The 21,996-nt window shown below is 38.6% G+C and overlaps 6 protein-coding genes across 13 annotated transcripts; 4 read left to right on the top strand and 2 right to left on the bottom strand.

The window, feature by feature from the left end:
- Positions 1-66: 66 nt before the first annotated feature.
- Positions 67-2,788, top strand: LOC135162945 (uncharacterized). The gene is made up of 2 exons (XM_064121934.1): positions 67-1,010; positions 1,089-2,788. Exons 1-2 carry the CDS (start codon positions 792-794, stop codon positions 2,559-2,561), a joined length of 1,692 nt encoding a protein of 563 aa, XP_063978004.1. The 5' UTR covers positions 67-791; the 3' UTR covers positions 2,562-2,788.
- A 17-nt stretch (positions 2,789-2,805) lies between these two features.
- Positions 2,806-4,050, top strand: LOC135162966 (eukaryotic translation initiation factor 3 subunit F). Its single transcript, XM_064121976.1, has 3 exons — positions 2,806-2,961; positions 3,071-3,423; positions 3,577-4,050. Exons 1-3 carry the CDS (start codon positions 2,853-2,855, stop codon positions 3,958-3,960), a joined length of 846 nt encoding a protein of 281 aa, XP_063978046.1. The 5' UTR covers positions 2,806-2,852; the 3' UTR covers positions 3,961-4,050.
- Positions 3,894-6,006, bottom strand: LOC135162962 (actin-related protein 10). Its single transcript, XM_064121970.1, has 5 exons — positions 5,868-6,006; positions 5,637-5,789; positions 5,281-5,565; positions 4,884-5,163; positions 3,894-4,801 (listed from the first exon to the last, which is right to left on the bottom strand). The coding sequence occupies exons 1-5, from the start codon at positions 5,957-5,959 to the stop codon at positions 4,469-4,471; spliced, it is 1,143 nt and encodes a 380-aa protein (XP_063978040.1). The 5' UTR covers positions 5,960-6,006; the 3' UTR covers positions 3,894-4,468.
- Positions 6,007-6,059: 53 nt separating this feature from the next.
- LOC135162960 (integrator complex subunit 15) lies at positions 6,060-7,675 on the top strand. The gene is made up of 4 exons (XM_064121969.1): positions 6,060-6,316; positions 6,451-7,084; positions 7,147-7,454; positions 7,535-7,675. The coding sequence occupies exons 1-4, from the start codon at positions 6,199-6,201 to the stop codon at positions 7,627-7,629; spliced, it is 1,155 nt and encodes a 384-aa protein (XP_063978039.1). The 5' UTR covers positions 6,060-6,198; the 3' UTR covers positions 7,630-7,675.
- On the bottom strand, positions 7,145-10,809 carry LOC135162967 (ribosomal RNA-processing protein 7 homolog A). 6 transcript variants are annotated; one of them, XM_064121980.1, is made up of 5 exons: positions 10,673-10,809; positions 10,137-10,216; positions 8,844-8,921; positions 7,967-8,614; positions 7,145-7,758 (listed from the first exon to the last, which is right to left on the bottom strand). In XM_064121980.1, the coding sequence occupies exons 3-5, from the start codon at positions 8,878-8,880 to the stop codon at positions 7,670-7,672; spliced, it is 774 nt and encodes a 257-aa protein (XP_063978050.1). In that variant the 5' UTR covers positions 8,881-8,921; positions 10,137-10,216; positions 10,673-10,809; the 3' UTR covers positions 7,145-7,669. The 6 variants fall into 6 exon arrangements, with proteins under 6 accessions (XP_063978050.1, XP_063978051.1, XP_063978049.1 ...); XM_064121981.1 differs by having other exon boundaries at positions 10,137-10,232; positions 10,673-10,802; XM_064121979.1 differs by lacking the exon at positions 10,673-10,809 and adding an exon at positions 10,408-10,545.
- An 88-nt stretch (positions 10,810-10,897) lies between these two features.
- Positions 10,898-21,989, top strand: LOC135162936 (probable multidrug resistance-associated protein lethal(2)03659). 3 transcript variants are annotated; one of them, XM_064121901.1, is made up of 5 exons: positions 10,898-11,034; positions 13,472-13,609; positions 14,185-14,472; positions 16,027-19,543; positions 19,865-21,989. In XM_064121901.1, exons 2-5 carry the CDS (start codon positions 13,533-13,535, stop codon positions 20,009-20,011), a joined length of 4,029 nt encoding a protein of 1,342 aa, XP_063977971.1. In that variant the 5' UTR covers positions 10,898-11,034; positions 13,472-13,532; the 3' UTR covers positions 20,012-21,989. The 3 variants fall into 3 exon arrangements, with proteins under 3 accessions (XP_063977971.1, XP_063977972.1, XP_063977974.1); XM_064121902.1 differs by having other exon boundaries at positions 10,998-11,124; XM_064121904.1 differs by lacking the exon at positions 10,898-11,034 and adding an exon at positions 13,242-13,290.
- Positions 21,990-21,996: the final 7 nt, after the last annotated feature.

Below are 21,996 nucleotides of genomic sequence, written 5' to 3'. Positions count from 1 at the left end.
CGTCGCATGGAGAGTCGATGTACCCGTAATATGGCGCCTAAATACGGGCACTCAAAATACTGGAGAGTTTTTATTCCCCAGATTTGCAGAAATGAAGTAGCAAAAGCATTTATAACATCGATGAGATGCAGGCAGTTGAGATGTCTGACTTATGACATCAAGCCAAGGCTACTTACGAAGCATCCTGGCATCAAATCATACAACATATTTGAAGTTCAGAGACATAAAATTGATGGAGTGATTTTTAGACAATTAAATTGAGATTAAGTTGGAGTAAACATAACTAGATCAATTGATCATAAATAAAAATGGAAAACAGATATTTACAGTAATTTTCCACCAGCAGTTTTCTATTTAAATATTGGAAAAGCTGTTCCTCTTGACCATATCTAAACGATACCATCTCTTGTTGGAAAATGGTACGACATTAGCATTAGTTAATACCCCATAGACGCAAAAAAATTCTATTATAGTGAAATCGTTGTATCTACAGCGATCGCTATTTAAAAAATCGATTTAATGAGCGTTAATATCTACCATATGAAACACCACATTTCAATCATATCTTCCAATCACATTTGTAATTTTCACTTAAATACAGATATGTACTGTATCTACTGACTAATTGCTTTAAACATATTGCCTCATAAATTGAAGCCTCGTTTAATCTGAACGTCTTGACAACAGCAGAGTGATCGTCACAGGGACTAGGAAAGTCGATGCTCCAGGTCTGTTCTCTCAGGTCTGAACTCTAGTTCATAAACTACTTGGCACTCTTCAACTCTGGAGTCATGCAGCTTAACATTTGGATGATGATATTGATTCTACTGAAAGCTGTGACACACAGCAGCGAATTAAATTGGGTGGAAGGCATTGAAAGACACGTCCGAGAAAACTCTCATCTCTATCAGGTCGTCTTCCTGAGTACAGAGCAAGAAGCTCTGAGGATTCCCGGAGTACCGGAGCTATTCAGAGTAATCTCCGCCAGACGACCCATTTTACATACGAGTGTAAAAAATTTCTCCAAAACACACAGCCTGGTGAGTGGTGGTGCATCAACCCTATTTATTTGCCTCCATACATTCCAGGCAGGAAGTATTTATCCCCCAACAGCAGCCATTGATGCCATGAAACGTCCTTCGGTGAGTGAAATGTTCGTGGAGTATCTGATCATCATTCACTCCAATGGAACCAATGACAACTTCAAAGTTACTCTGGAATATGCATGGGCAAACAAAATGCTGAATGTTACAGTTCTCGAGCTGATTGACACTGAGGACAAGTCAACTGGATACCACGATTTTGATATTTTCATTCATCAGCACAATCCTTTCCTGGGACACTTCAGCACATCAAAGTATTCATCACAACAAGAATTATTTCCTGATATTGTGCACAACATGCATGGCACTCGTCTCAGAATTGGTGTGCCCAGCGAACCACCTCTGGCAGGGGGAGTAGTGGACGGTCAGATTGTTTACCAGGGTCCCAATACAGAATTCATCGATTTAATGGCACGTGTCATGAACTTCATTCCTGCTTTTGAAAATCGAACATCAGTACTGACCTACCCATTATCCGCAGAAGCTTTGTACCGTGATCTGGTGATGGGAATGTTGGACATGCACGCAGATCTCTTACCCCATATATGGAAGTTTGAGGAGTTGAATACCTTTCGAACTGCAGCGATCTATGAAGAAAAATACTGTGCTACTGTACCTGTGATTGTGAAGAAAGAGACGACATTCTCGGTGGCTGCTTTTGGTAGCTATCTCCCTGCGCTTGGAATGGTCGGATTAATTTGGATTCTTCAACTGTTTACAATTTTAGATCGTAATTACTGGTCCCCATTCAACGTTATCGCATCAATATTCGGCATATCTGTCAGTAAGCAGCCGGATCATTCTGCGGATCGTGTGATGTTCGCTGCACTGAGTTTGATTTCGATTATATACTCCTCTGAACTTTATAGTTCATTAAGCAGTGATGTTCTTAATGAAGGGGTTCGGACCGAATGGAGTACGTATGAAGACTTACTAAAGTCTGATCTGAAAATAGGTGCTACCTACGATCACTTACAATTGTTCTTTGGCAATTTGTCTGTTCTGCCTTCAGCATTCCAAGACAGAATTGTTGTCAAGGAGTTCGACAGTTTGGGAGTATATGCTGATCTTGCTCGCCATAAGGATTCCAGCTATATCGGACAATGCAGTCTCTATTATTTTTATCGCATTAACTTTTCAAACATGCAAATGAAATTATTAAAATCATATGTGACACAAGAGTTGACCACATTTCTCATCTCACCAAAATTACCTTATCAACGTCACATTGGAAATGTCATAACGCGTCTTCGGGAAGTAGGTTTCGTTGATAAGTTGTTCCACAGAGAACTAAAATACTGGAAGAGCATCACCACGCAATTCGAAACAGTAAGTCCCCCTCGGGAACAAAATTTTTGCAAAAAATTAATAATTTTTTTGAGTTTTGGTTACCTTTTGGCTACGGTTGTATTCTTAGTCGAACTGACTCACTATTCTAGTATTCGCAAAAAAAAATAATTTCATATTTTTATCCTTTATATGAAGATCATCGCCAGGGTAAAGCTTTTATAATAAAATTAGAATTTAAACCAGGTACAATTTATTTTACGTAAAGAGGAACCACAAAATAGAAGTTTAAACAATAGTATTGTAATTGCCACCCATTTGATTTGTTAATAAACTGTTGCAGATTAATAAATGAATTTAAAAAACCGTTAACAATTTAGACTGAGTTTGTGTTGACGCCGTTTAAATTTCAAGCGGGTGCTTCCGAATACCTCCCAGCATTTCTGTCTCTTTCTGCCAAACATGGCGCTAGACCTCACTGTCAAGGTACACCCTGTGGTGTTATTTCAGATCGTAGATGCTTACGAGCGACGTAATTCAGACTCCCAGAGAGTCATAGGGACACTTTTAGGTAAGTCCTCGCAAAAATAATTAAATCAACATGAAATATCGCATGTAAATGACATTTTGACCGAGCAATGTGTTCACCTAACCTCAAAATAATCCACACGATGCCGCAGGTACCGCTGAAAAGGGCATCGTAGAAGTGACTAACTGCTTCTGCGTACCCCATAAGGAATACGATGATCAGGTTGAGGCTGAGCTCAGTTATGCCATGGATCTCTATGATTTGAATCATAGAGTAAATGCACAAGAGAATATCGTAGGTTGGTGGGCAACTGGTAAAGAGGTTACCACGCATTCGTCTGTCATCCATGAATATTATGCGAGGGAATGCAATAATCCAGTCCATTTGACGGTTGATACAACTCTTCTCAATACGACGAGAATGGGAATTAAGGCTTACGTTTGTGTACAACTGGGTGTTCCCAATGGCAAGCAGGGATGTATGTTCACTCCGACGAAAGTTCAGGTAACATTTTCTTGGCATTTCTTTTCATTTAAGAGGATCAAAGTAGCTGTCGTATTTGAGGACGAATCCCTGATTGTTCTTGACACAAGTGATTCTCAGGAAAAAAATCCTTGATTAGATTTTAAAACAACGTTTATTAATTGTCAACTGCAGGTCACGTCTTATGAGCCTGAAATAACCGGCCTCCAGCTCTGCCAGAAGACACAATCACTGCCATCAGCACCTAAAACAGGTGGTACTGTTGAGCCCATGATGGATCTTGCGCAAATAGCCGAAGCAAGCTCCAAGTTATCTTCGATGCTGGATCAGGTGCTGACCTATGTCGACGATGTCCTAACTGGCAAACAACCCCCAGATAACCAGGTCGGGAGGGCGCTCTTGGACATGGTGCACTCGGTGCCTAAAATGACGAGTGATCAGTTCGATGAGATGTTCAATAGCAACGTTAAGGATTTGCTCATGGTCGTTGCATTGTCGCAGTTGATTAAAACTCAACTTCAATTAAATGAAAAACTTACACTCCTCACTACCCTGTAAGCTATTGATCGGGAATTTCCAACAAATATTTTTTGGATAACAAGATTCTTGTATTAAACGGCGAAGAATAAATTTCGATGACTAATTTAATGGTCTCATGTAAATTTTCTTTTAAACGTCCAGGATTTTCCTACACTCCTTGCCCCGCTCTTAGTAGTTGAGCCATTGAAAAGGTAAAACAGAATTAATATAATTTCTTTAGAAACAAAAATATAGAAACATTTGTTCATTAATTTTTTAAATCTATTTATAAAAATTGTTATACATGTTTTTAATTTTCATATATTATTTAACTGGGTTGATAAGTTAAGCTGTGCTGTTAAAAACAGTAACACAAGACTGTTCATGCTTTCCCTCCGAAGGGACCGATGTGAAGCCACGGAGACAACGAAACAGACTTAATTTATTAAAATGATTCCATGTCATCAGCAGCTCGAAAATCTATGAATAGTGAAAAGTGGGCATTCCGTCGTATTCTTCTGCCTCCGAGCTCTCCTTAAAATTCCATCTAAATTCCAAAACTGGATCCCTCTTTGTTATTATGCAGAAGATTAGCCCAATCTGGGACTCGATCGTTCTTGAGATAATTTTCTTTCAAAATACACCTCGAGGGCAAATCAGCAATGCCAAATATTGCTCCTCCCAACCAGACTGTGTAATTGGGCTTGCACGGTGCAGTGTGAAATTTGAAATTCCGGACTTTAAGTTTTTCACAGTATAAATTACTCGAAACAATGGAAATTAATTCCGACTTCAATCGGGCAGTAAAACCCGTTGCCATGACCGTACCACCGACGAGGAGGATATTCTCCGCCAGCTGTTGCCGTGTGTCAATCGGACACTGAAAAATAAAATTGTGATTACCTGTAATTGACCTGAGCAAAGGTCAGGGCATCTGAAATGTCCTTTTAGTGCTTTATTACCTTGACTAGTGAGTCCAGAATCATTGTTGGAATGGACAGATTGTCATTGTCCCTCTCCCACAACAATTCAAATGCCTTTTCCCTAATGTGGCCAGGAACAGTAAATGTCTTTAACCCAGGGTACTTAACTGACGGGGGTGGAACTGGAGGTTCGTCGCTGTCTAGTTTTTTTGAACGCTCCAGTGTCGTCACAAAACACGTCCTCACTTTTATATCTTCGAGGAGCTCTTCGTCAAATTCAACATCTGGTAGTGACTCCTTGAAATCCTCCCTCATGCGACTGAAAATTATGAGGAATAACATTATAACTTCTTGAAACATTGAATCTATTTGATTATTAGGTGACACAATATGTCACTGTCATCAATGTTCTTAGAAGAATTGAGAAGAACCTTACTTATGAACGGCTTCAGCAGCTAATGGCAGGCTCTGCCAGGCTTTGAGCATCGGCACTCCGTTGTAAACTGGAATCAGAGTGGCCTCTTGATAACCAACATCCAGTACCAAGGCTGTATCCCAACCGAGAGTACTGATTGTTACCAGGTGACTTGGCAAGATCATCAATGAGGCGATTTCGAAATGCCTGAAAAGAACTTTAGCCAGAGTGTCACGAAATTTGGTAGGTGTCAGGAGACTCTCCAGTATCACCAGTCTGACGTCCTTCGGTGTTATCCTAACATGTCTATCAAAAAAAAAGAAGAAATTACTTCAAAGAACCATTAGGATCCTTAAAAATGAGACAAGACTACTTACTTGAAAAAAAGAGAGTGCAGAAACTCGACGAGTAATTCATACAAGTCATCAACATTATCATACTTGAAAATGGAGCGTATTTTCTTTGTCTCTTGGCATTTTATCTCGGTTCTGATTATCCCCCTAGGGGTAGCTTCGCCGGCATAACCGAATCTGGAACGAAATCCCACAGTTGAGGACAAAAAACAACTCCTGAATTGTTGGACAGTGAAGGAATAGGGTTAATCATACTTGGTGTATGCTGCTCCAATATCTAAAACCACCACTTGTTTCTCACAAATGAGGCGAATGCTCTCGTAGTGTCTCGACACTTTCCCAGACATATTCACTAACTCTTACTACTCAAAGAGATTACTCCCTTCGGGAGAGAAAGATTCTTTGTTTCACTTTGAGTATTATTGACAATCAGTCGAACCCCGTTTGTTACTCCGTACCTGTCAAATACGAGTTGTGAAACAGAATTCTACTTTATCAAGGTCGACTACAGAGCAGCAACGAGCCCTCCACGGTGATTTGTTTACATTTACGGTGTGAAATTCTTTTGGAAACAATCAAGAATAAAATGAATTACAGTGCAATGCAACAACCAAATCATTCAATGCCAGAGGGAGAATTCAACTACTATTATTTGAGAAAATTAGACTTTCCACATTGTGCAAAAGAAGCATTGGTTGCAATCGGTGAGTATAGGTTATAAATATCCAGTAGATGGACTCAAAGCTCAAAGAGTTTTATAATAACAAAACTTTAGTTAACATCGTTCTATAGGCCTGTTGCATTGTTATAATATATATTTTGAAAAATGTCCTTCCAGCCAAAATGCCCAGGGCAGCTAATTCAACAGCCTACAGACAGATTCAGCTCCAGACGGAATTGATAAATGAATTTGTTTTTGGAGAAATAGAAAAATTGAAGCAACAGAAGAAGACTCGAGCTCTGCAAGAGTTTCAATTGATCGAGGTTTTGAGTGAATTCTTCAGAAATCCCGATCACAGTCCAGCAGTGAGAAATGCGATATTCCTGCTCTTGTTCCCAGCGGAATATCCTAGGTACGAGATTCTGGGTAATTTAGTGTCTATGGCGATTGCCACACAAAACAGAGAAGTGTTGGACTCATCGGGGATGTGGATTCAACAATTGGGATCGACTTCAACCCAGAGTGTGGACTTGGCAAAGCATATCCTAGACGATTATTTCGTTTACACTCCGAATTCAATTGACAAATTGAATAAACTGCCAGTTCTGGTGCCTCACTTCACCGCCAATCTACTGACGGCTATTGGAGAAGTTTATAGACTCGAGGACCCGCCCAATAAATTGTTGAAACTCGCTGGAGACTGGATTGATGATACTCCAGGATTACTGGCTACGCCTTTGATGGACAATCCAGCGTTACCTCTGGGGGGCATTCCCATGACCCCAATCACACCCATTGCTGGGCTTTTTAGGTAAAAGTTTTGATTTTGAATTTGGGAAGCCTCGGAGTTATTCTCGATTGCTTTTACTCCAGATGGTGCATATTGAGTCCAGCTCGATCAAAGCCAGAAAATGTGGAAAATACAATCATAGAAGAGCGCAACCAATTTTATTCAAAGATCCAACAACTCTTGATGGATGCAGTTCTGAGATTAAAAAACAGCGGCAGCAATAAGCACGCCATTTCCACCCAGCACCTGGCACAAACCACAAGAGCCTTAACGACATTATTAGAGGAGCCTGAAACTGCTGACAATAAACCTCGGAGGAATCTAGCCATGGAGAGATTGGCTCAGGCCGTCAGTACTGCAATGTCTGCTAATTGTATTTACGGAAACAAACGTAAGAACCCCATTGAAATGATTATCAATTTTTTGCGTTTATGTTTGCAGATCGTTCATCTTCATTGTTTTTTTTTTCAGAGGAATTATTGGCTCTCCTACAACCTCTCGCATGTCGACACTTTCTCATTGAATGGACATTGATAACGTATGGTAGTAAAGGAGCTGTAGTTTAATAAAATTTATTCTATTTTTATAAATAAAATTTTATATAGATCAAGCAAAAGGTTTGAAAGTTCTCTTTGTTTTCAATTGCTGTAGCTTTTGTTTATCCATTTCAAATTTCTTTCGCAATTCCGCCAGATCTGAAACACAGGATAGAATAATAAATGACGATTCTATGCTGATTCAGTAACGAGATAACCAACCTTGTAATTAGGTTGGATAATTTTTTGTTTATAAATGAATGCAATGAAGAAGTCGAGTTGACACCTAGTGATTAAAAATTTGGATTTGACACTAGAGATTCTCATTTTTTTCATCCGTAAAGTGATTTGTATCGACTATACTTACGTTGTTTTTTAGATTCTCTGATTTGGAAAGTATAAAAATTGAGTAATTCCTTCTTCTTAGTCTTCTCCTGCTCTTTCTGCTGCAATTTATCAATAGTAGATTCCTTCCTGCTCGGAGCAAACTGGCCTCTCTTCTTTTTGCTCGAAACCGTAATCCATCCATCCGCATCTTCTTCGTTCGTCTCCATAGCCAAACGTTCTTCGATCCTTTTGTCATAGGCTGCCATATATTTCGCTATTTCTTCTTTCATGGTCTTCTCATCAACATTTGCTTCCTCATTGTACTCCCTACACCACTTGAGTAGACCCAGTGGATGTTGAGGGGTCTCCTCGTTTTCCAAGACAACTGTAAAATCTTTTGGAAGAGTAAGAGCCTTCTCCACTGAAGATCCTTTGGCGAATACTACGTAACCAGTTTTGAAACCATTTTGGGAGCCTCCTGGGGCTGGATGTAAACTCACACTCGTAATACCTCCACAATGTCTGGTGAAAATATTTTTAACAGAATCCTTTGTTGCGTAAGGAGGAATATTCAATACGAATAGGGTACGACCTTTCGGATGCTCTGGTTGTTGCCTTTTCACGGAATGTTCTTTAATGAATAGCTGATGTTTGTCAGAACTATTAACGTCATATTTCAACCATATATCTGGAAGTGCAGGACAAAATTGACATAAATTTCCATACTTTATTTCAATTTGTAGATTTTTATGAAGTAAATAAGGATCACTCATTTGCATTCGAGTAAATTCTTCAAAACTTCAACGATTAATATACTAAAAATAAAAAATATTCACTGACATGGATCAACATGTTCAGATGAAATTTATAATTGTTTTCATTCTTTAAATAATTCTCAATAAAAATTAATAACTCACACTTAAAGTTGGTAGGGGTTTTATCTTCCGATATCATCGTCAACGCTTGTGTTGTCAGCTGCTTGAATTTGCTGGGAGCTTAAACAATTAAAGCGTAAATAAAACACCCTGGCACGTGTAGAATGACCCAAGAGTTCACGACAGCAAGACAGGATAGCTACTGCAATAACTTAGCCGGTGGGCAATTGCACATAAAAAAACTAACTAATATACATGATTGTACAACGTTAGTACATCATTATATATATATCCATTTTATTTGTAACCTCGTGGATAATGAATAATGATCTATTTAATTTTGCCCATGACATTGGTCGGAAAAATTAATCGGTGGTGAGAGGCGCCACCGTCGATTCTGGCAGCTCGGCGAGTGGCCTCATTACCGGGGGAATTTTCGAGTCCCTCTCTGCGGCGAGATTTCATTAAGTGACCCAGTGATTTTATTTTTTGTTGTAAAATGTTTAAATTATTAATCGGTAATATTTACCACATCTTATCAAAAGAACAGAAACATATAAATTAACTTAACCAATTAAGCCATCGGTTAATTTCGTGACTAAGACTTTTTCGTAATTGGTTAACGTAATCGCCATATGATAATCATATACGAGGCGGGAAATTCAAATACGGCGTGCGAAGCACGCAATCAGACTCGTTAATAGAAAAAAGGGAGAGTAAGGAAAGGTACGGGTACACCTATTTAAAACTATTTACCTGTTCACTGCTGAATTTTCTGACGATCTTTGAGGATAAATCAAGGATCTTAGGGGACAAAATACTGCGCTCCAATCGAGGATTATAAAATCCTTATCTAAATGAGGGGATCAGTTCCACAATGTCGTGGAGACCGTGACATTGAAGAATTTAATTATCTAGTCTCTATGCCCATAAAGTATGAAATCTCGTGTAAATTCCTATCACTGTCATTCACCGTCAACAGTATCTGAGTTACAATAGAGGTTCAAAGTACCAATTCGTCATTCAATTACGCTAATGCTCCCATTAATGCTTTGTATATCTCCACAGCTCAATAAGTCAAACACGCGTATAACTAAAGCCACTAATAGACAAAGTATCGACTCACATACCTTCCTGTTATTTATTAAAACAACATCGCATTAAAGGGTGTGTTACAATTCTACGTTTTACATTTTTTTAATCGAAAATATCGGACCTAAAAATGTTAACTATATGAAGCAAGAAATTAACAACTTTATTATTACCTAAATTGGGATTGAATATTATCGAATATCAATGACATTTACAAGGTTGTAAATTTGATTTTTCCCCTACTTGTCAGTAACTGTTGCTGTCGACGTCAAAACAATGAGTCGGCATTTGATATCTGTGGTGTGTTTCGACAAATGCAACATCTGTAACAGTTAATACCTGTAGATGTAAATTTACCAAAAGTCAATATTTTTTTTCTAGTTCTTACGGAATATTTAATAAAAAAAATATTATTTCACGTTGGACATTTATGAAATTATGACTGATAATTTTGGCATAATTTTGTAAATAATAAGGGAAAGAGGGAATTGGACAACTCCAGCAGAACAAACACCTTTATGAGTAAATCTCGAACAAACTGGACATATCTTTATTCCTCGTCATATCCCGTTACTCGTGCCGGAAATTGTAATGAATAATCTTTCACGATGAACAACGAGGAAAATGGGAAACTCGTGATTAGTCAAACAGGCAGGAGAATTGCCATGCATTATCGCAAAATTCCTCAGTGTGGCCGAATGAAAATAAACATCAACAACACATCGATGAATCCCATGGGAAAAAGGTTAATTGTTGCACTAGCGAAGCTTATTATTTACCAAAAAGTGTAAGCTATTCCTCCATATTTTTAATCAGTGAGAATTGAGACGTGAACGACTGATTCAACAATGGCAGAATTCGCATTAACATCGACTACAGTTGGTCGATTCATTGACGGACGAGATTTGGACAGTTGTGGAAGGAAAAAAGATAGACAGATTGCGAAAACCCGTGCTTGGTCATGCCGGCCTGCTGTACAGCACACATTGGACAGGCGCATTGCCGTCAAATCTCCCATCAGTAGCGCAGAAGGCGTCCAGCGATCACGTGTTCATTTAACCAGGGTTAACGAATAGGCCACAGCCGTCAGTTGAACAATCACGTATCACATCTCAGTTGTCGTGGGAGTCATCGTCTTGAGGTGAGTGAATTTCTCTCACCAATTGCTTTCCATTCATGTAATTATGAGTGCAAAAAAATTTGGGTGAACGGTCAATGTCCAGTGCTGCAGGTAAATTGAAAAAATTTGTCGAACATCGATCCTTCAATTAGACAAAGTGTCAATATCTCACCTCCAATCAGCCCCGACATCTCAGTTGTAACACTTTGGTCAGTGATTGTTGTTTGTGTTGGTCCAGACTGTGAGGACAACAATTTCTATATAATTTATCAAAATGTCTTTCCAACGGTATATTATCAATTAACCATTCTCAAGGTTATCTCATCCCAAGCCGGCAATTACACGCACTATCGTAATTACAATTTTCCCTCGTACATGTGTATCTAATCACTATCAACTAAAGTCCATTGAGTAGATGATAGGTTTTGGTGTGCCTAGTTTTTTCCACTGAGACATACTGAATATTTGCTCAATCCAACATCCTTTATGTAACTTATTGTCTGACAATCGTGACACTCGACAAAAGGGATTATGTAAGGATTCTACATTTATATCAAAGTCAAAATGTGTTATCTAGATTTGTTTAGAGGTGTTTAATCGATATTTTTCATCGATACCTTACCTGTACGGAAGCACGCCTTATCACTGCTCTCTATCACTTTCAGCAGATAGCTGCAAATAGCTCGATGATTTCAATGAGGAGAAACTTGGTGATGATCGCCTGTGTGATATCTTATCAATGATATTGATTGGAAAGATGTCAACAAATTTGGTCTTTCCTTGTAATGCTTGTGGGACCAGTCGGTTGTTCAATAGTTTATATTGATTGATTAGCGGCTGATGTGAACAGCACTTACGGGGGACATCTGGCTGAAGCAAATAGTTGTCAATCATTCTAATTAAATTACTGATTAACAATATAATATTTGAATTGGTAGTTACTTCAATAAGTAAAAATTTAAGAGCAAGGTGAGGGCGCTAATAGTTTTATTATTTAATCGTAATTATGATTTACGTTCAGGCGACTATTGACATTATCATCAAGATGTTGCAATGTTTAACAAGATCCAAGTCATGAACTAGTTCTACCAAGATTACTCCAATTGCTACCGGAAACTATGGATGTTTACATAGAGTATCGGTATCTGTTTCTACCTCCAAAATGTTGATTTTGTTGAGATTATTCTTATGGTCTTCTTATCACTAAATGGGCATAATTTTTTTTCCAGATGTTTCAGTCTTGTTGGGCTCATGGCCACGATTTTTTCCGCTCTATTATTTCTTAATGGAATTTTCTGTATGTGTAGAGATAATTTTGATATTCTAGTTCTAATATGTATTGGTGCAGCACTTCAGAAAAAAACCTTAAAATAATTTTTGCTTGTTGAATTGTCGACAATAAAGTTGAAATTTTCCCCTAAAAACATAAATTAGCGAGAGGTAGCAATACTCAACAGGAAACAAATAATGGATTTCCTCTGTTTACATTTAAGTATTTTACAATAATTGTTGTGGAGAACATAACGCCTCTCCTCAATCAATGGCTTAATAATAAAACCTCAATGAGGAAGTCAGAAATAGTCCATTAAATTGTCATTCTTATGCAGTTTTAATAATTATCTGTTAATTCTGGGGCAAATAAATTTATCAGAACATAAAAAATTTCTTTTGTCGCCAATCAAATCCAAAAATCATCTTTAAGATTTTTTTCAACACACGGATTGAGATAAAAACTACATGCGTGTATTAATTATAAAATTTTCATGACTTTTGATACACTGATTCGTTTGGCTCACATAAGACGTGTTTGAAAACTGGTTCGTGTCAACAGATTTTTGTCACGAAGTTACTCTCTGAATTTCCGAATAGGTAATAACCCTCATGATTTCATTGATTTTTTCATCATTGTCTTGAGAGTCTAGGTCTTATATGACCCCCTCGAGTAGTTTATTTGTTGGATTTCTAAAATAGAGCAAGTTTACAAACCACTTCAATATCTCACAGCTCGAGTATTAATTGCCATTGATGCCCAATGACCAACTAAACTTTTTCCTCTTTATTGTTTTCCCTTCTACGAATTATTCCGCTGTAGTCCCAGATAGATGACTTGCATACATCGATCGATAGAGTTTCTTTCACCAGATTTATATCTACCCTTGGATATCAGACAGATATGCGGCCACGTTAAAATTATTGTCTGGTGTTTGGGAGTAGTCATCGCTCATCAGTCATTAAGTTCGGGTCTCCGAGTCTGGGTCTCCATTTCACCGACACGTAGTAATAAATTCGTTTGTCACGTATCGGTGAACAGACCACTGAACTATCACGAGCCATTATAATAGAGTTTAATCGATCGGGGGCCATCCTCGAGAGTTTCATTCCCCACCCGCTTTTTAATACAAAATTTTAAGCTGTGTTACGGTCATACTAAGAGACAATTTCTCCCCTTTGTTGGTAGATGTTCATTGTTAGCGCTGTGTGCTTTCGATAATTGGAATAACGATTATTCCAATTGAATCATGGATGGAAAGGAGGCCGTGGAGAAGAGACGGAATCCGAGGGAGGGGGCTAATCCATTGAGCGCTCTTACCTTTGGGTAAGTCTATCGATTAAACAAATTTTAATTTCTGGTTGCTTTGGGAACACATATGAGGGACTTTGTGTCGAATAAATCGACGGTAGATCCTCACCATTTCCAAGAGTCATTTAAAATTCTGAGATGTATTTGATTGATGATCCGAATTATTGAAAAAAATAACAAGATAAGTCAATTCACGAAAAAAATCTCACAGAAATTGAGAAATAGTCTCAGAGGATAAGTCAAAATCAATTTGCAAGAGGGAGAGTCAGGTATTGACTCACCAGGTATGGCATATTGCGTATGCATTATCCAGTTTGCTTCTTAATTAACTGCAACATTCCTGCCACCTTGGGATTTATCTCCATGAAATGTGCTTTTAAATGAATTTTCAATTCCGAGATATTTTTTCGAGGTGCATAGAAATACCTGTTCTGAAGTTTTCCTCCCGAGTCATTTGCCATGGGATCAATTAAATACACAACGAAAATTATTAAAGGCTATAAGGAAAAAAGCATGGCACGTGTAATGAATTATTTTCCGCTGAATTTTTTTTTGGTTTTTATTCATAATTTATGAATAAATTTACTCAGATGGATGTTAAAAACATTCTACGTGGGTTACAAACGAGACCTTGAGATAGATGACCTCACGGAACCACTGAAGGAGCACAAGAGTAGTTACCTGGGTGATAAAATATCAGCGGCATGGGAAGAAGAATTGCACCGTTTCAATCAACAACAGGAGAAAGCAAAACAAAAAGCAAGGAGACCAACTAAAAAGAAGCAAATGCCGAGTTTAAATCGTGTATTGGTTAAAGTATTTGGACTGAGAGTTGCACTCTACGGCGTTGCCTTGGCGATTATGGAAATTGTCCTCAGGTGAGTCATATTTTCATTGAAAAGCCTGACCGAGAAAATCATTAACGATAAAAAACCCCTGGTTATATTGTTCAGTAAAATTACATTTTACGTCCTCATAATACAGATTGATGCAACCAATTTTTCTCGGTATGCTCATCAGTTACTATCGACCCTTGAAAGTCCCCTATGTGCCGATTCACGCGCCCCAGATACTTGGTGAAGTCCATAGCAGAAGAAATGAAGAGATAAAATCATCGTTAAGTCTCATTGAGAGTGATCAGTTTGTTTAATTCCCTCAGATCAATGCTCTTGATTACGAGCCCCCTAGAACTTTGTTATTACTCCATTGCTCAATTCTAACAATAATACACTGATGAAACAAATTAGTTATTGGTAATAAAAGCAACAGTTTGAGTGATAACTTATGTTGGTGAAGAGTTCTATTTATAAAATTCATTTTTTTTCCAGAATTGGTCGGTTATCTACATAACTTCCCGGGAATTCCCTTGGATTAATGCAGCTGGTTGTAATTCTCTTAGAATGTTGTGATTACACCAATGCTTATTTCTAACAGTAACGAGTATTTTATCTGGTTGTTAACGAAAATTTCAATAGAATGATAACAGCTGATAAGAAACTAATTCATTGATAAAACTGTGAAATACCATGTATAATTTAGATTCTTAGGTGATAATTTCTTCAAGTCACCTTGTCGCCCAGAAAATATTCCCAAGAAAAATTAACAAAGTAATTTCTCGGCCGCTGGCCTCTAATTAAGATGCATCCACCATCACTGAAATGTCGTTCGTGAAATGGTCGAGGGAAATACAGAAGATTTTTCTTGTTCATTAGTTGGGCACATTGTTTTGATATCAATGGGTCTGGTCATTTTTTTTAATTTTCTCATCTCAACAATAAGTTTTCTCTAGCGACTGATGAAAATAGTTGGGTTTATCATAACGACTCTAATAAGAGCCTTATCTGTGCGTGTAGTAATTCGATGTTATTCATAAATGATATTTTTCAGAGGAATACCCGTTGTGGTAATAAGTAGATTAATTTAGAAAATCAAAGGAAAGATATTTTTGGTTTTTACAGATTTCCATTTAATTTTTAAAGTTTCTGATTTTTTGCATGTCAATTAACACGAGAAAAAATCTGAATATAAAGTACGGATTGGGTAGCGTCATTGGCGGTTGGCTAAGCTCAATTTATGCTTAGTACCAGTATAATTTTTTTTCTGTCATAAAAATTGGAATTTCAAGGAGTACTATCCTTGAGCGGACCTAAGCTACGAAGTCTAAGTTTGAAGAAAATATAAAATAAACAAAATCAACGGGAAAAAGTTAGTAATTTCAAACCTATGGACAATATCCCAGGAGAACAAGTTATGTAGATAAACCGAGTTCCCTTGAATTTTCATATTGAGTCGACCAAACACTCTACAAGGGCAATAGGGCAATTTCGATTCAATTTTCCAATGAATTCACTAGAGTTTTATAACTATAAATAGCATATTTGCAATTGCGAGAAGCTCTCATCACTCAATAAATATTCTCACGAAACCCACAGGGTTCTCCAGCCACTGGCCCTGGGTAGGCTCCTCAGGTACTACTCCACCGACACCGTAACGAAAACAGAAGCCTACCTCTACGCCGGCGGCGTCATTCTCTGCTCGGCAGTGAACATATTCGTGGTTCACCCCTACATGATGGCGATCCTGCACATGGGGATGAAGATGCGAGTGGCCTGTTGCTCCTTGATCTATAGGAAATCCCTGAAACTTTCGAAAACAGCCTTGGGTGAAACAACTGTGGGACAAGCCGTCAATCTTCTCTCCAACGACGTCAACAGATTCGACGTGGCGATAATCTTCCTACACTACCTGTGGATAGGACCCCTTGAAACTGCCATAATCACGTACTTCATGTACCAAGAGTTCAACATCTCAGCAGTGATCGGTGTAGCATCTTTCTTGATGTTCATTCCTCTCCAGGGCTGGCTTGGAAAAAAATCGTCAGTGCTGCGATTACGCACTGCTATCAGAACCGATGAACGTGTTCGTCTCACAAACGAAATCATCTCGGGAATTCAAGCCATAAAAATGTACACGTGGGAACATCCTTTCAGTGCCCTTATTGAAAATGCTAGGAAACGAGAGATCGACGTCATTCGAGCAACTTCATATATCAGAGGGGTGGTCATGTCCTTCATCATGTTCACAACGAGATCATCACTCTTCTTAACTATTCTCTCGTACATTCTCCTTAGCCCGGACAATCACATAAATGCCGAGAAGGTTTTCATGATTACGGCGTACTACAATATTCTAAGGCAAACAATGACAGTGTTTTTCCCCCAGGGAATCACGCAAATGGCTGAGGCTGCTGTTTCCATACGACGTCTCCAGGAGTTTCTTATGTATGATGAAGTATCCACTCCCACGACTGACAGTGATAAAAACAGTGGAGAAACTTACAACCAAGTTAAACAAGTTAACGGAGCTGCTGACACGAAATTGAATGGTGAAAAGTCGGGATCGGTTGTTCTGCAAGATGTGTCGGCAAAATGGTCTGGAAGTGAACGCGAGGATACACTGGTCAATATAAACATGAATGTCCAACCAGGAAGATTGGTCGCTGTTGTTGGACAAGTTGGTGCCGGTAAATCCTCCCTTCTGAATGTCATTCTGAAGGAGCTGAAGATCTCCAAAGGTACGCTCGATGTCCATGGAAACATTGCTTATGCCAGTCAAGAGCCTTGGCTCTTCGCTGGATCCGTCAGGACGAATATCCTCTTCGGTAGGAAGATGGAGCCGAAGAGGTACGACCAAGTGGTTAAGGTGTGTCAGCTGAAGAGAGACTTTTCACTTCTTCCTTACGGTGACAAAACAATTGTGGGTGAAAGAGGAATTAGTTTGTCAGGGGGGCAAAGAGCCAGGATCAACCTGGCTAGGGCTGTCTATGCTGAGACTCCGATCTATCTCTTCGATGATCCCCTGAGTGCTGTCGACGCACACGTGGGTAAACACATGTTCGAGGAGTGCATCGAGAAATATTTACGAGGAAAGACGAGAATATTGGTGACTCATCAGATTCAATTTCTGAGAAATGTTGAGAAAATCTACGTGATGAAGGATGGAAGAATTGACGCTGAAGGGACTTATGATGAATTAGCTGTTCGGGGAGTAGACTTTGGTAGATTGTTGGAGCATACAACGCCTCAGGCGGAGGACAGTGGATCAGCAGCTGGAAGTAGAAATACGTCCAGACGCACCAGCGTCACATCGGTGTCGTCGATAATGACGAATGACAACTCCAGGACTCAAGCAGAACCCGACGAAATAGCTGAGATGAGGACAAAGGGCAGCATTGGTGGAAACATCTACGGATCTTATTTCACAGCTGGGGGGAACTGGTGTATAGCGATGATAATATTCATTCTCTGCGCTGGAGCACAACTCGCTGCCAGTGGTGGAGACTATTTCATTGCTTTCTGGGTGAACCTCGAGGAGGAAGATCAGAGTTACAGGACTAACAGTACCATCATTTTGACAAAGAATGAAGCAGCTACGAACTCAACGGACTCGAGTGGTTACTCCAGAATTTTCGAGAGGGACACATGTGTCTACATCTTCTCGGGACTGACTGTTACAACGATAGTGATCTCTTTGGTTCGATCATTTGCGTTCTTCGAGTACTGCATGAAAGCCTCGCTGAAACTGCATGATAAAATGTTCCGAAGTATTAGCAGAGCTACGATGAGATTCTTCAATACAAACACCTCGGGGAGGATCTTGAATCGTTTCTCTAAGGATATGGGGGCCATCGACGAATTACTGCCCATGGCGTTGATTGATTGCATCCAGATTGGACTGAGTCTGCTGGGAATTGTCGTCGTTGTTGGAGTGGCTAATCCGTGGCTCATGATACCCACTGCGATAATCGGAATTTTCTTCTACTATCTGAGGATTATCTATTTGTCCACCAGCCGAAGTGTCAAAAGACTCGAGGGAATTACCCGATCACCTGTATTCAGTCATCTCAATGCAACGCTTCAGGGGTTGGCGACAATCAGAGCATTTGAAGCTGAGAGTGTTCTCGCGAAGGAGTTTGACCAGCATCAAGATCTTCACTCCTCTGCTTGGTACATGTTTATCGCTTCTTCCAGGGCTTTTGGATTTTGGTTGGATATCTTTTGCCTGGTTTATATTGCCCTGGTGACGTTGAGCTTTTTGATACTCCCTAATAGTGCCGATAACACCGAAGGGGGCAATGTTGGCTTGGCCATAACCCAGAGCATCGGACTAACTGGAATGTTCCAGTGGGGTATGAGACAGAGTGCTGAGCTGGAGAATCAAATGACTTCGGTTGAAAGGGTCTTGGAGTACACAAATTTGGAGAGTGAACCTGCCTTGGAGAGCATTCCGGATAAAAAGCCCAGGGAGAGTTGGCCAGAGGAAGGGACGATTAAATTTAAGAATGTTTATCTCTCTTATGCACCTGAAGAACCTCCTGTACTTAAAAATCTTAATTTTCAAATTAAAAAGAAGGAAAAAGTGGGAATCGTGGGGAGAACTGGAGCAGGAAAATCATCGCTCATTTCTGCATTGTTCAGACTCGCGGATATTGACGGGGAGATCATCATTGATGGAGTAGAGACATCAGAAATTGGTCTTCATGATCTCAGATCGAAGATCAGCATAATTCCTCAGGAGCCGTTCCTATTCTCAGGGTCTTTGAGACGAAATCTTGATCCTTTTGAGTTATATTCGGATAATCTGCTCTGGGCGGCTCTTGAGGATGTTGAACTCAAGGAGATGGGTCTGACTGCGCATATTAATGAGGGTGGAAGCAATCTGAGTGTTGGACAGAGACAACTCGTGTGTCTCGCCCGCGCCATTGTTAAAAATAACAGGATTTTGGTGCTCGATGAGGCAACTGCCAATGTCGATCCTAGGACTGATGAGCTCATTCAGAAAACTATTAGGTCCAAATTTGCTGAATGTACTGTACTGACTATTGCTCACCGGCTGAATACTGTGATGGATAGTGATAGAATCCTATTGATGGATGCTGGACAAGTTGTGGTGAGTTGATATTCTCCGGAGATAAAAATTACTACTCAATTTTCGGGGTTATATTTCGTTAATGATTAATAGTCGAGTAAAACCTGTGAGAAACTAGGATCATTTCTATTTTTCTTTTTCCGCGACGACAAAAATTGAAAGAAATAAAAACGAACACTATCAGTCATAAAAAACATTCGTAAAATAAATTATTTCTGAACGAATGTACAAACAATATAATTATTGTAATTAGCTCATCCTCGTTTATCATTCTGCTACTGAATGGGAAACATTGTCTCCAATATTTCATTCAATTAATCTTAATCCTTGTATTTGTTGCAGGAATTTGATCATCCTCATATACTTCTTCAAGACGAAACTGGTTATTTATCGAGTATGGTAAAAGAGACTGGCAAAATGATGCAGAATGTTTTGACAGCTGTTGCCAAACAGAATTACGAACTTCGTCATCCAGCCACATCGCTCTAAAAGTGACATAGATACTTAAAACTCAACCGTTATTCGACCGAGAGAGTGGTTAAGCCATTTAACAAAATAGTTGATTACATAATTTTCGCTATCTTTGAGCATAAATGCCTTAGAAAAAGCCTTAACATGATTGGAAGTGTTCGATTGTCGTTTGAGACATCAATTATCGTTATCAAGGTAAAAGTTTCGTTTTATCTTTTGCAAGTCCGCAATACTTAGGATACATTATTCCTCCTTGGGGTCGTTATCGCCACTTGTCGAGTGATGTTAACGCACACAGTCCATGTAATAGACTCTCCGAACTAATAACGTTGCCTTATAACGAGACGATCATGCATACATAGAAAACAAAAACACAGTATTATTTTATTTAATCTTTCGTTACATATGAGCTTAGCTGATTACAGTGGAATTATTTTCGATTTTTCTATTATGATGGCTGAGAATGAAAAAACAAGTTGAACATCGACATTATTCCAAAACATGTCATGATTATTCTAGAGTCAATTTGATATGAGTTTGATAGCTCAGGGGAGAAAAGAGTTGAGTGTTTATTCCACTTGAATCTTGGCTTATTGAAGGTACCCTAGAATCGAAGGGAGCTGAGAGAATTTTTTGATAAGATTTTTCACGTATCAGTCGAAAATTAAAAATTCTCCCTTCAACTCCGATATCTGGACATTAATTGAATTGACGCTTGTTGGTTTGCCACGACCATTGACTTCTTGGTGCCTTTGAAGTTCTCCCAATGATCCATGTTAACATTGGTGTAACGACACGCATGAAAATATTGAAAAGAAGACTTTGGCAAATTAATTAGAATTTAATGAGAATTCAAGACAACGGAATCTGAACAGAATTTATAAAGAACTTGAGCTGAAATTTTTAGAAAAATTCGCATGATATCATCCCTTCCATCTTTGTTCAACATTTCTGAGATACGAACTGACCCACTTATCTTCTTATCTCATATGATGGAAGAATTTGAGATATTCATTTGTCAAAATGTACTTAAAAAACGTAAAGATCAGATGGTATGATTTGACGGAAACCTCTCCCTTCGGTTGCTCCGTCGTCTATTTCAAATAATCTGTTAATACACAGCGGTGTTGATAGATGACATTATTATCTACTTAGTGAAGTACTCACAATACCATTCGCTTGTTATTGTGACGTCTCTGAGAATGCACTAGCGAATAATCAGAAGACTATGATCGTCAGGGGCCAATATTTGTAAAAATCGTGTATTAAACATTTCGAGGATTCAGTTGTTCCCACAGGATTTATTTCATTATGAAAGGTCTCTACCGAAAATTTTGTGGGGAATTCGTAAATCCTTGACAAGACCAGAGTGTTCCTGTGGGAATGATTTGTGTAAATTTGTTAGTCAGAAGGAATTTTTTTCATTAGTTGAACTATCGTTACTTACATTACATGTACATAAAAATTTAATGGATATATCGTCCAAAGTATTTTATAGAGATTTTATGAAAGTGAAATGATGCATATGTAGAGAGATATTTTTCTACTCTTAATATTTACTCCAGTTTGTTATTCTTAAAAATATCATGTCCGTCGTGCTGCCATTTAAATTGTCAATAATCAGAGTTAATAAGCGCCCTGGTGCTATTTTGTAATAAGAATGTCGTAGAAAATTAATTTTAAACATGCAAGTTAACGCGATACAGAATTAAATCAAATATTCTTAAAATCATTTATTTTACTTTGATTTATATTTCGTACCCATGATAATCGCCAAAGTTCATAGATATATTGTGTACTACCATGTTCATGTCAATAGTTTTTATGCTAATTTATAATGTCGTTTTCAATCAGTGTAATAATTATCATTATCTTCAGGGCCTCGGCAGGATCTAAAATATACATTTTCTTCCCTCCGGGGTGAAAACGAGTCTATTTTTCACGAGGAACATTGATTCTTCTTTTTTAGGGTAGAAAATAAAATACTTTAATTGAATCTTCTG

This window comes from Diachasmimorpha longicaudata, chromosome 5 (genome assembly GCF_034640455.1).
Source record: "Diachasmimorpha longicaudata isolate KC_UGA_2023 chromosome 5, iyDiaLong2, whole genome shotgun sequence".
Classification (NCBI taxonomy): Eukaryota; Metazoa; Arthropoda; class Insecta; order Hymenoptera; family Braconidae; genus Diachasmimorpha; species Diachasmimorpha longicaudata.
Note: the sequence above shows the minus strand (reverse complement) of the source record. Positions and strands in the feature narration are given on the sequence as shown.